This window comes from Carlito syrichta, unplaced genomic scaffold (genome assembly GCF_000164805.1).
Source record: "Carlito syrichta isolate Samal-C Ts95f unplaced genomic scaffold, Tarsius_syrichta-2.0.1 Scaffold314770, whole genome shotgun sequence".
Lineage (NCBI taxonomy): Eukaryota > Metazoa > Chordata > Mammalia > Primates > Tarsiidae > Carlito > Carlito syrichta.
Window position 1 is genome coordinate 437,713 of NW_007258866.1, and position 13,520 is coordinate 451,232.

Genomic DNA, 13,520 nt, shown 5'->3' on the forward strand with positions numbered 1-13,520 from the left:
CTGGGAGCGGCCACTGCACTCCAGTCTGGGCGACAGAGTGAGACTCCAACTCAAAAAAAAAAAAAAAAAACTTGCCTTCCTCAACAATTTGGTTATCCCAAGGTATAGTTTGTGTAGGAAAGACAAGAGCAATACTTGCATTGTCTTTCCTTTTATTTGCCAGCTTTAAAAATAGTAAGTTTGTTCCCAAGATCCTCCAGCAGTAACAAAGTGCTTGAGTTAAGTGTGGCTATGAACTCACAGGTTTAAACACATTTGATGCATTTCAGTCCACTGTATGGTAGTGGTGATGATTTCCTCAAATCATGCCATCTTTTAGTTGGTGGGAATCCCTTGGCGTTGGGTCTGGTGGCTTTTGGCAGGTCCTTGCTACCTTAGATTGCTTCCTGGTATGACAAGACCTTCCAGGCTCATTGTGAATATTTCTGCCTGAGGCCTAAGATCCACCTTTTGCTTTAGAACCCCATCTCCTCTTAGTGAAAAGACCTCGCGTTTTCGTAGAGCGTGCCTTCCTCAAGTCCTCTTCACATTCCCCATCCTTTTTTCAAAATACCTTGTGTTATATAGGCTGGTATGGGCAGCTGCAACAAGCTTGAGCTTTACTGTCTTTAAATTTGTGCAAGAACCTAAACCTGTATGCCTGTAGCACATCTCTTTCCTGTCAAGAATGTCGGTTCTGCATTCAGGACACGTTTCTTTGGTCGAGGGGTGGTTTCACCTGTCAGGGAATGCTAGTGGAAGGAAGAGGTGGACAGAGTTGAATGAAAGGATTGGCGAAAGATAGGTAAAGGAACTCGAACCTGACAGCAGCTGTTGCTGACAGAATTCTAGGCAGTAAGAGAGAAGTGTGTCCCCAGAGGAAGCAGTGCAGCCGGGTGTTCACTGTAGCAGGGTTGGGTTCAGATCTGTGTGCTGCTGTAAGCCCTCGGGAGTGATCCTGCATCACTCACACATCCCACAATTCCTTTCCTACCCTCAGGTTGACAGAGTCCGGCCTCTCCATGGTAGACTGGCATTTAATAAAGGAGATGAAGCCACCCACAAGCCAAGAGGAATGGGAGGCAGAATTCCACAGATACCAGCAGTTTCCAGAATTTAAAATGTAAGTACTGGGGGAAATCAGATCACCCTCCCTGCAGGGCTGTACAGTCTTCTGCTTGTTTCAGCCCTCCAGTGTGGTCGGATCCCTTTATTTCCTGATCTCTGGCTCAGCTATATTTCGCAAGTACCTGTCCTTAGCATCCAAATCTGGTCATCCTTCAGTCGCTGCTGAGGAACTGCCAAGCTGCCAGACTGAGAGTATGTCCGCATTCCACAGGAAAATAAAACTCACACAATGTTTCTTCTTCTTCGACTTCCCATTCCACCTAGCTTGAATCACGATATGACGCTGGCGGAATTCAAGTTCATCTGGTACATGGAGTACTCGCACCGAATGTGGGGTCGCCTGGTAGGCCTCGCGTACATCCTGCCTGCTGCCTACTTCTGGAGAAAGGGCTGGCTCCGCCGTGGCATGAAGGGGCGTGTTCTTGGCCTCTGTGGCTTAGTCTGCTTCCAGGTGAGGTTTGTTCGGGGCTGGGAGGCCGAGGTGCTCCTGGGACCCTCCTGGTGATGTTTTTAAGGATGTGGTCTCCAAGGTGCTATAACAGAGAGGAAGAGCACGTGTTGTGCCGCAGGCCTGGACCAGCTCTGCCATGTAGGGCTGACCGTCTACCCTCCGTAAGCTGTGACCTCCTGACCTGCAAATGGGGATGATGCTAGCGACTGCCCTTTAGGGTTGTGGGAATGTTAAGTGAGATGATGTGGATGAAGTGCTCAGCTGAGTGCCTGGAATCAGTAGGCGTGCTGCAGTATATTTTCACGTGCCACAGTAAGTAGAATTTCTTCCCATTGTGGCTGTTCTGGGTTCTCGTCTCTTCCCTTTTTCTAACTGGTCTGCTGTGGGAACAGGGGGTCTCTGCTAGAGTAGCCACTGAAGCAAAGGAGAATTCCACAAGAAGCATTTCATGGGATAGAGAGTCTTAGAGTACAGGGGTAACTGAGAGATAATCAGGTGCAAGTGGCGATTAAAGTCACGCAAGTTGAACTCTTCTCAAGGAACGACTCCCACAGTCAAGAAGTTGGGTGAAACAGAGCCGAGAAAAGGAATTCAGAGAGACGACACGAAGGGGATTTAGGTCAAGCTATAGAAGTCCTGAGGAATGGTATCAAGTATCAAAGAAACAGCATCAAAAACTGGAATGGGGTAAGCTAATTGGCTGATTCATCAGAGTGTTAAGAAAATTAGCTAATTAGAAGAGGTTAAGGAGAGGCTGATAAACATGTAACAATAACCAGGGAAAGGTAGGTGCAACAAAACTCAGGTTACTCTATCTTCCCTCATGAAAAGTCCTACTGCAGTCAAAAGTTAATATTTTAGAAGGATAAACGCAAATACTAGGCTGGGCTTGGTGGCTCAGCCTGTCATCCTAGCACTTTGGGAGGCCAAGACGAATGGATTACCTGAGCCCACGGGTTCAAGACCAGCCTGGGCAACTTGGTGAGACCTCATCTCTACAATAAATCAAAAATTAGCTGGGCGTGGTAGCATGTGCTTGTAGTTCTGGCTATTTGTAAGGCTGAGGCGGAAAGATCGCCAGAGCCCAGCAAGTTGAGGCTGCGGTGACCAGGAGCGCGCCACTGCACCCCAGTCTGGGCAACAGAGTGAGACTCCAACTCAAAAAAAAAAAAGCAAACACTAAAAACAGTCTCCTAAGGAGGCAAAGATGAAAGATGTCAGATGGGGCTGCAGGAGGAGGAAGGTGGGGGCTGGTGAGTCCCCTCGATGTGGCTTCATCTTTCATTGTCTTGGGCAGTAACATTAGGATATCCAGGGTCATCTCTAGGACAAAGAAATGTCCAGAAAGATTTCCTGAAGAGTGTGTATTTAGAAGTGGCAGAATCCCAGCTCTTTGACCTGATTCTACTGGGTTGGGGGAGTGGGGATGAAAGGGTTGTATCTTTTCTGATATGACTGGAATTGACAGTTTTTTGGTTCACTGAAAAAAGCCAGTTAGGCTGGGCGCAGTGGCTCATGCCTGGAATCCCAACACTTTGGGAGGCCGAGGCCAGAGGATCACTTGAGCCCAGGAATCCGAGACCGGCCTGGGCGATATAGTGAGACCTTGTCTCTACAACAAAAGCTAGATGAGCATGGTGGCATGCATCTGTAGTCCCAGCTACTCAGGAGGCTGATGCAGAAGGATCTCCTGAGCCCAGAAGGTTGAGGCTGTGGTGAGCCATAATCGTACCACTGCACTCCAGCCTGGGCAACCAGAGTGAGACCCCAATTTAAAAAAAAAGCCAGTTAAAGCAGAGAATCATAGAGTATGATACACATATAATCTTTTAAATTCAACTTGTACTTTCATTGCATACTCTTTTAAAAATCAAGGCAAAGTCCTTTTCTTTGACTGTGATCCTCAGATTGGAGTTCAACTGTCCTCTGAGTACCTCTTCGAACATAAACTATTATTTTCCTTAAAGAAGAGTGGGGACTTAGATATTTGCAAAGGAGTCTGCTTGCAGAACCTTACAGACTTTGATGACTTCCCCAAAAAACTTTTATAATCGTCTTATTCCCAAACTTGACAGGAATTGTTTTTAAGCAGTTACTTTATTACATTTTTCCAAAGAATTCAATCTGTTTTTCATAGAATCAACCTTCTTTTTGTTCTCATATTTCACAGGTTTATTTCACATTAAATTATATCAGGTATTTGCAAGATTTTGCATGCAAATATGCTCTTGTGCACTTTTCTGTATTTGGATTTTTGTCAATGAAACGTTACTCTGAATAGCGGTTAAGTATTCATGGTGACACATGTAGAACGGTGGCGGTGGCGGTCCGATCTGGGGCCCGGGTATGCGGGAGGGAATGGAAAAGGGGGCAGGCGGGGCGTGCTGGTACTTGCTTTCTCAGTGGCTGGGACGCCCTTCCCCCGGGTTTCACGTGCTTCTCTGCGGGGTTTCAGGGCCTGCTGGGATGGTACATGGTGAAGAGTGGCCTGGAGGAGAAGCCCGACTCCCACGACATCCCCCGGGTCAGTCAGTACCGCCTGGCTGCCCACCTGGGATCTGCCCTCGTGCTCTACTGCGCCAGCCTGTGGACCTCGCTCTCGCTGCTGCTCCCTCGGCACAGGGTAAGGGCGGGGAGTCCCCGCAGGGCCCTGCTTCCCGCTCTCTGGGTCTGCATCCAGGAGCGGAGTTGCCGGGTTTGTGGAAGCGGGATATTTTGTCAAGGTGAAACGCTGACTTAGGGAGAAGGGCCGGAAGGTGCACCAGCAGCCACTTCCCTCTGACTCGCAGAAGGCGGGATTGCAAGGCGCTGGACAGGACAGGGCTGCTCCTGCCCTCCTGGGGTGAGGCTTGCCTGCCCTCACGTCTAAAGGTGTGCTCAGCCTCAGGGATTTTGTCTAAACGTGTTTTTCTTGAATGCCAATACAAGGAAAATACCAGTTTTTACATTTTATGCTTTATTAAAAGCAAGGCATGACTCTTTTCTCGAGGCTTTTTTTCTCGCCCCTATAGGATACCTTTTCCCTAGTGTTTAAAAAAAGTGAGCCTTCTGTTAGGGATTGAGGTCATGGGCTGACTTGCGTAAGCCATTCCTGGAGAGAGGTTGGAGGTGCCAGGAGGACTCTCAAGTGGACTCACCCGATGGGTGCTTGGTGCTGGTGGCTGTGCCCCTTGAGGACTGGAGGCGTTGCCTTGGCAGCCGTTCCTGCAGAGAAGCCAGATGGAATTGAATGTTGGTCCGGCAGACGGTCCACGGTGCCCAATTCCTGTTCTCCTGACCTTGAAGGCAGGCCTCCTTTCCACTCCTGATAGACCGCGTTCTTTCCTTTCAGTTCTCACCTTGCCACCAACCTGACACACACACACCCACACATCTACCCCCACTTATACATACACCACTCTCTCTCCTCGAGTTCTACTCTTAAAGGTTGCTGATGCTTCCTTTCAATCGTGTTTTGGTTTGGGTTTTTTTGCGTCGGAGTCTCACTCTATCGCCCAGGCTGGAGTGCAGCTACATGCTGATGGCTACCGCAGCCTCAACCTCCTGGGCTCAGGTGATCCTTCCACCTCAGCCTTCCAGGTAGCAGAACTACAGGCATATACCACCACACCTGACGTTTGTTTGTTTGTTTGTTTGTTTGTTTTGTTTGTTTAGAGACGAGGTCTTGCCAAGTTGCCCAGGCTGGTCTCGAACTCCTGGGCTCAGGCAACCCTTTTGCCTCTGACTCCCAAGGTGTTGGGTTTACAGGTGTGAGCCATTGCACCCGGCCTAATTAATTGTTTTTTATTTCCATTCCACCTAATTGCAAAAAGGATTTGGGGTGCTAGTCAATGAGCTGTGTAGTGCCACGCTGTCCAACACTGACTTCTAGCTATGTATAGCTATTAAATTTTAGTGAATGAAATAAAATTAACTTTATTTAGATGAAACTTAAATACTTAAACTTTTTATTTAAATGCAATTTATTTTTTACTTAATTTTCAGTCACACTAGCCATATCTTAAGCTCTCAGGAGGCACAGGTGATGGCACATTTCCATCATCACAGAAGGTTATATTGGACAGCGCTGGTCCACTGTCCCATGGTATGCTACTAGGGACACCTACCTGCATAGCCTGGATTGCGAACCACTGAAGGGCAGCGTTCTGACTTAACTCCTTTGTATCTTTGTGGTCACCTGCTTGTAGAGTTCCAAATAAATGTCTGATGACTCACTGATTAGTATCAGAAGTTGGCTGTAGTAAAAACAGACTTGACTTTACCAGAAACACTAAATGCAGCAATCTCCACTCCAAGCGTTTTGTGAGTTTTGATGATGACGATATTTGCGGAGCATGAGCACACACAGCGCGAAGATCTAGTCCTGTATCTAGAGCCACATCATTTCAGCCACCAGAAAGCCTTTTTCCCCGAATGGTGTAAGTCATTTAGTTGTTAAACAGGTATGTAATGAGCACCTACGTGCCAGTCACAACGAGGCTGAGATTGCTGCAGCACGACACATGGCAGCCCCTGCCTTCATCCAACTCACAGGAGAACAGGGAAGACATCGGGGACGTGTATTATCACCATAAGATACGGCACATGTTGGAACAGTAGCTGCGGGAAGACTTAACCTCGTCTGCGGGTCAGAGGAGATCTGGTCTTCAGTTGTTCCTTGGCCTTGGCCTCGGAGATCTTTGACGTCTCTCATAGTCCAGTTTACAGAAACAGCACGGTTTATCGGAATGATTTCTTTTCTCACGTAGCTGCCTGAGACCCGCCAGCTTCTGAGGCTGAGACGCTTTGCGCATGGAGCAGCAGGGCTTGTGTTCCTCACCGCGCTCTCAGGTAGACGCCCCCCGTCAGGGATGGCGGGCACTCGTGCCCGATGTTCACCCCTCCTCCTCCGTCTCCATACTTCCCTTCACTCCTGTTTCTCTCAGATCCGCCACGCTCACCCCGTTCTCTGTTCCGTTTTCCCTTCCGATTCTCCCTCTTTACTGTCGGTTGACCAAAAACACCGAGCATCTGCCCAGATCCCCACTGCTTGCTTCAGTCCTGGCTTCACCACCTGTGAACGCCATGACCATGGCCAGCTGCGGAATGTGTCTGGGCCTACAAGACCTCATTGTGAGATGGAGATGGTGGCAGTGGCACGAGTAGCGTGTGTGGAGTGCCTAGAATGGCAGCTGGCACGTGGCATAGGCCGTTAGTGCCGCATCACACCAGGATGGGCCAAAGACCTGCCCTCCAAGGTGGCCAGAGGCGGGGTTCATTAGCGTGGAGAGACCAACATGGGTTTTTTCATTCTTCAGTTCACGCCTCCACCTCGCCACGCTCGTTGTGGAATTGCAATATCCACAGAGGAATACGTGGCCTCGTGTGGTTATTTAACTTAATTAGTTCAGAATAAATAAAAGTTAAAATTCAGCTATTCGTCATGCCAGCCGCATTTCAGATGCTTCTGTGGCTAGCGGCCTGTTGTATTGGATGGCTCAGACATAGAACACGCCCATGCTCATAGAAAGTTCTAGCGGATGGCACTGCTCTGGATCAGAAATAGCGTTGGTTAAAACCAGTAATACATTCGGCCATTCCCTTTTATTTTTGGTATAAGAGCATGAATTTTGACTTCATAAGTGATATTTGCAAAAATAAGGAATGTGACCCAAACTTTTTTGAATCTTCTTGGATCATAATGAATGGATCAGGCATCCATCAATTCATGGACACCTGCTTTATTTGCTAATCAGGACTTAGTTGGTAAGTTTGGGGCTTTTTCTCATTTCTGTTCATTAGCAAACATTTATTGAGCACTTAGGGAAGACAGATAATACACGGTGGAAACATGATGCGTCAGGTGGCACTCGGGCTGGGAAGGAGACTGAAGCAGGACAAGGTGCCCGGTGGGTGGGTCCGCTTCATGGAGGGTCTTCAAGGGGGGCCTGGTGAGGTATAGGTGGGGGAGAGCTGTGGAGGCCAGCATCCTGCGGGCGTCTGGGAGAGCATTTCCCAAACAGATCGCAGGGCTCTGTGAGCTGAGGAGGGCGTCAGAGTCACCCAGGGGAGTCTTCCAAGCTCTGACGCCGCCCACAGAGCTTCTAGTCCACTTCTGGGGGTGGGGGCTGAGTCCTGGCTGGCGGTAGGTGAGGATGCAGAGGTTCTGAGCTCCGTGGTGACCAAGATGTGAATTCCAGTGTGAGAACCCCTGGTGTGGGCCTGTTCTGCCTGGCTGTTTCTTCTATCTGACTCGGGGATAATCAGGTTTTTCTGTGTCAGAACTAGCAGTTGGTCCTTTGTTCCTCTCGTTTCAACCAACACCATTTACCTTGGCCTCCAGGGGCTTTTGTGGCAGGGCTGGATGCTGGGCTTGTTTACAACTCCTTTCCCAAAATGGGAGACTCCTGGATCCCAGAGGACCTCCTTGCTTTCTCCCCTGTCCTGAGGAATGTGTTTGAGAACCCCACCATGGTGCAGTTTGACCACCGGGTCCTGGTAAGTGTGGCTGGTGACCTGCCTGAGGGCGCTGGGAGCCTCCCGCGGGCTCTGGGGTGTCCGTGAGGCACTGACAGCAGCAGTGAGAGGGCAGAGTGGGACCTGTGTTCCCTGTGCTTCTGGAAGGAATTCTAAGGCCAGTCCTCCATCTGGTGTCCCCATCTTCTGCCTCACTCCCGGATCCTAGCTCGCAAGGCATTGTCAGCCTCAGAATCCGGAGATGAGGTGGTGCGCACACCTGGAGAGTCAAGTCGGAGGGGAGGCTGAGTGGGGGGCGGGCGCAGAGGCCGCAGTTGCCTGCACACGTAGAGCTGGCCGTAGCCCCGAGAGCCAGGCGCTCCCACTGTGCCTTTCATTTTGCCTGAGCATTCGAGTATATTGCGGGCCTGCCCTGGGCCTGGGCGCCCTAAACCAGCAGGGAAAGGTGGGTGGTGCTGAGCACAGTGACACTCCACGCAGGGAGCAGCAGGGATTGAGGCCTGAGGCTGCGGCTGGGAGTGGTGGAGGGGAACAAGAGCTAGTGAGCTCTGCTGTCGCAGGAAGGCGGAACAGGGCGGGCCCAGAGCACCCCATGGCATGCCTGAAACGCAGCCAGCAGCCCTGGAGACGGGAGGAAGGCCCCGGATCGAGGCGTGTCAGGAAAGGGGTGCGTCCTGAGAGGGGCCCTGAGGACTCAGATGCCCGGGGGGGGGCTGGCATAGGGCGAGCTGCCTTGTGCGGGCTCAGTCCCCCTCCACACGGGATTTGGCATCATTACAGTCAGATTGGAATTGTCGTTGTGGATGGCTCTGAAAGGGAAAAGAATTGTCAGAATGGTGGAGACATGATAGAAAAACTGTCTCCCTGCCATCATGGGGGGGACCTTACTGCCATCCTGGCGGCTTGTCTGAAGGTGGGAACGAGAATGAGACTTGACATCCTGCTTGGCACCAGTGGGCAGCACCAGCACCCTCCCCACGCATGGCCTGGGAGAAGCAAGACCCTCGTGTGCTGGGTCAGCCCTGCTTGAAGAGCACAGGATTGGAGGCGAGGCGAGCTTGGGGACAGGAGACAGTGATCTGTGAGGGCACGCCTGCGCACACCCACTCGGGAAGGTGGGCAGGGCCAGGGAGCAATGGAGGAAGTGACGCCCACAGAGCCCTGGGGTACCCTGGTGACACCGACACTGAGTGGCAAGCAGGAGAGGACGAGGAGAAGCTGAGGAGAAGCTGAGGAGCTGATTCCGCACGGGGTGGAATCGCAGGTGGTGCTGTGACGCGTGGCACACGTGGTGGCTGCTCAGTGCTTCCGGGAGACCCGGAGGTGAGTGGCAGCCCAGCACGCGTGTCTGTCGTCCCTGCAGGGAGTTACCTCCGTCACTGCCATCACAGTGCTCTACTTCCTGTCCCGGAGAATCCCCCTTCCTGGAAGGACCAGGATGGCAGCAGTGACGCTGCTGGCCTTGGCGTACACACAGGTATCAGCCACTTCTTTCTGCGCTGACGTCCCCAGAACCAGGTTGAAAGGTGACAGACCAGCAGGAAAGATGTTGAGTACTTGTAACAGATTGAAAGATTAGTAACTTAAAGTAAGCAAAGGATATCAGCACCACCTCTCACAAAAGGAATGATAAGTGACCAGTAAATAGGAAAAGCTGTTCAGCCTCAGGGCCAGAGAGGGGCAGATTTCCACAGTGGGCACCATTTTGTACGTGTTAAATTAGAGAAAGGATGAGACAGGCAGGTATTGGCAAGGCTACGGGAAATGGGTACTTTAAATGTTCTTGAGGAGAGCATGAGTTGGTGTGGCTTTTTGCAGAGGGTTACTTGGCAATATTCTTTAGAATGTTACATTTAAGCTGGGTGCGGTGGCTCATGCCCATCCTCCCAGCACTTCGGGAGGCTGAGGTGAGAGGTCTGCCTGAGCCCAGGAGTTCAAGACCAGTCTGGGCAACTTGGCGAGACCTTGTCTCTACAATAAATCAAAAAATCAAGTGGGCATAGTAGCGCTGCCTGTAGTTGCAGCTACTTAGAAGGCTGAGGCGGGAGGATAGCCCGAGCCCAGCAGATCGAGGCTGCAGTGGCCATGAGCTGCCATTGCACTCCAGCCCAGGTGACACAGGGCGATTCCTACTAAAAAAAAAAAAAACAGTTAAATTTAGAATCCTGTGGCCTGTTTGCCCTAGTGGTAGTCTAATGCAGGAAAGAGGTTTGTATCAGGAATTTCATCACAGAGTTGTGATAGCATAAAATTGGAAACACCCTAAATAGTTAAACAACGATGGCACATCTATATGTGGGATACTGTACAGCAGTTCATAGAAAGATCTTGGGCTGGGCATGATTGCTTATGCCTGTAATTCCAGCACTTTAGGAGGCCGAGGCAGGAGGATTGCCTGCGCCCAGGACTTCAAGACCAACCCAAGCAATATGACGAGACCTTGTTGCAACAGAAGTCAAAAAATAAGCTGGGTGTGGTGGTGCACCTGTAGTCCCAGCTAGTTGGGAGGTTGAGGCGGGAGGCTCGATCTGCCTGGGTCCATCTAGCAGGTTGAGGCTGCAGTGGCTGCGAGCATGCCACTGTACTCCAGCCTGGGCGACAGAGTGAGACCCTGACTCAAAAATAGAAAACAGGTAGGTAGGTAGGTAGGTAGAGAGACAGATAGGAAGGATAGATTGATTAAAAATTGGCTGGGCATGTCCTAGCTACTAGGGAGGCTGAGGCAGGAGGATTGCCTGAGCCTAGGAGGTTGAGGCTGTGGTGAGCCATGATCGTGCCACTGTACTCCAGCCTTGGTGCCAGAGGGAGACTGAATCGAAAATAAAATAAGATCTTAGGACATACTGTATATTGTTATACAAAGCAAGTGACAGAACAGTGTATGCTCTAAAAGCACAAAACTGCATTTGTCAACATTTATACAAAAGTCAAGTGTGTGTGGAAACTGGTGACTACTGAAATGGGGTGGGGGAGTTTTAGGTCTATTTTCTTCTGATTTCTTCCATTGCACGCGTGCGTGCCTGTGCAGTTGAAGCCCATGCACACATTTACACGTTCCACTGGGGCACGTATGCCTCGTGCACCTGGCGCCCGCGTCCACTCGCTTTCCGCTGAGCAAGCGCGTGGCACTGCTTCGCTCACTGCTGTCCTTCCTCCACGACAGGTGGCCTTGGGCATCAGCACTCTGCTCACATACGTCCCGACGCCTCTGGCGGCCACTCACCAGGCAGGCTCCTTGGCTCTGCTCAGCGGAGCTCTTTGGCTCCTGAGTGAACTGCGGAGAGTCGCCAAGTAACTCAGAGGCTCCGCTTCCCAGGGCTGAACTGCTCTCGAGAGCTCGTCAGAGCACAGGGGCTCGTGCTTTTCTGCGAAGATGACCTGGGCAGACCAGGGGGTTTCCAGACTGGTCAAGTTGTTTGAACTGCCTGCTTGCAACAGTCACTGGATCAACAATGGCATTAAGCAACCGGGCGTGGTGGTGCACCACTGGGAGGTGGAGAGCAGCTCCACGGGAGGCTGAGATGGGATGCTCCCTTGAGGCAGGAGTTCGAGGCTGCAGTGAGCTGCTCCACCCTGAGCTACAGAGCAAGACCCTGTCTCTTAAAAAAACAAAGGCCAGGCATGGTGGCTCATGCCTGTAATCCCAGCACTTTGGGAGGTTGAGGTGAGAGGATTGCCTAAGCTCACAGGTTCGAGACCAGATTGGGCAACTTGGGAGACCTCATCTCTACAACAAATAAAACCAAAATGTTATGACTTGTCTGAGATTAAAAAAAAAAAAAACGAAAATAAAAAATGGTGTTAAGTACGGCCACACTCCTCGTTCCTTTATAAAGGTTACTTTTCATGTCGGAAGTTGGTTTTAATGCAGAGAAGGAAATGTGTGCCACTTGCTGTTTCTGACTAGGCCCTGTCTTAGGTTTCTCAGTGTTGGCAAGTTCTTGGTTCCACATGCATGCCTTGTCGCTCTGAGCCGATTTCCAGATGGTTTCAACTTCACTTCCACTGGGAGTCTCAAAGGGAAGGATTGACACACCCCAAAGTAGCCACCCGGCTTTCTGCAAAGTAGAACTTGTATCTTCAAAACCCGGGAAAGTTGTAGGTTTTCAACAAGTTCAGTGCGTACAGGCAGCCGGATGGTTTCTGTGTACTTGAAGGGGGTGACCACTGGTAACCCACTTGGGTCCCCAGGCCCTGATCTCATTCCCCTTCAGATGGTGCCATCACCTCCCTGGGCCAGAGGGGTGGAGTTGGCAGGATACACTGGCCCCTGAAAGGGCTTCCAGCAGCCTCGTGGGTAAAAGATTCATGGCCTTGATGGTGTGCTACCCAGACATCTACTCAGATAATTAAGTGAGCTGTTGAGGCTGGGCTCGGTGGCTCAGCCTGTCATTCCAGCTCTTTGGGAGGCTGAGATGAGTGGATTGCCTGAGCCCGCGGGTTCGAAACCTGCCTGGGCAACTTGGCAAGACCTCACTTCTACAATAAAGCAAAAATTAGCTGGGCGTGGTAGCACGCGCCTGTGGTTCCGGCTACTTGGAAGGCTGAGGCAGAAGGATCGCCGAAGCCCAGCAGGTCGAGGCTGCAGTGGCCGGGAGCGTGCCACTGCACTCCAGTCTGGATGACATGAGATGCCAACTCAAAAAATAAAAATAAAAATGAGCTGTTGACAGCTGAATGGGTGTGATTTTGGTCTCTGTTGATACGTCACAGGGCCCTGTCATACTCAGCTTTATATTTTTCAATCACTGATTGGGACGAAGGCATCAGAAACACCTGATGTGAGGTGGAACAACCTGCATTGCTGGTATAGTAGAGGCAGCAGCAACTCAGGACAGTCCTGGAGTTAACCCCATCAAGATGACATTAGATGAGAAATGGGACACGATTAAGTTGAATAAGTTGTATGAGTTTGGGGTGAAGAAACTTGGCATTGGCTGGGCTTGGTGGCTCAGCCTGTCATCCCAGCACTTTGGGAAGTCGAAGCGAGTGGATTGCCTGACCCCACGGGTTGGAGACCAGCCTGGGCAACTTGGCTCTACAATAAATTTTTAAAAAAAATTTTTGCTAGGTGCAGTAGTGCATGCCTGTAGTTCCAGCCACTTGGAAGGCTGAGGCAGAAGGATCACCGGAGCCCAGCAGATCAGTGCTGGGATGGCTGTGAGTGTGCATGGAGCTCCGGCCTGAGCGACAGAGTGAGACGCCAAAAAACCAACCAAACAAACAAACAAAAAACCCTGGCTTCGTATCGCTTCATATAACAAAGACATGGTGTTTTCAGTGGGCCTCAGGCTCAACACCAGCTGTCAGTCATGTTTTCACATGACAGTGGAAAAAGTTGTGGAACTGCAGGTTTTATCAGAACGAGTGTCACAGCCGCAGAACACCCCTGACACGCTGGAGTGTGCGCTGGAGTTCACCCTGGGTGCATCCAAGGAGTCCAGCAGTCGCACAGAGAACAGGTGAAGGAACTGGAGCTGCTTAACTCAGGAGAGGACACGGGGGG

General features: G+C 50.8%; 1 protein-coding gene across 3 annotated transcripts in view; it reads left to right on the forward strand.

Annotated features, from left to right (window-relative positions):
• LOC103274413 (cytochrome c oxidase assembly protein COX15 homolog) overlaps positions 1-11,597 on the forward strand; it is a 15,458-nt gene extending 3,861 nt beyond the window's left edge. The window contains exons 3-9 of one of the 3 annotated variants that reach the window (XM_021719497.1): positions 980-1,102; positions 1,455-1,558; positions 4,014-4,181; positions 6,307-6,388; positions 7,881-8,035; positions 9,378-9,491; positions 11,178-11,597. In XM_021719497.1, coding sequence (XP_021575172.1) covers positions 1,514-1,558; positions 4,014-4,181; positions 6,307-6,388; positions 7,881-8,035; positions 9,378-9,491; positions 11,178-11,309 — 696 coding nt within the window. In that variant the 5' untranslated portion in view covers positions 980-1,102; positions 1,455-1,513 and the 3' untranslated portion in view covers positions 11,310-11,597. Of the gene's footprint in view, positions 1-979; positions 1,103-1,361; positions 1,559-4,013; positions 4,182-6,306; positions 6,389-7,880; positions 8,036-9,377; positions 9,492-11,177 lie in introns of those variants that run through there. The other 2 variants (XM_008071866.2, XM_021719496.1) reach the window with 2 other exon arrangements.
• Positions 11,598-13,520: the final 1,923 nt, after the last annotated feature.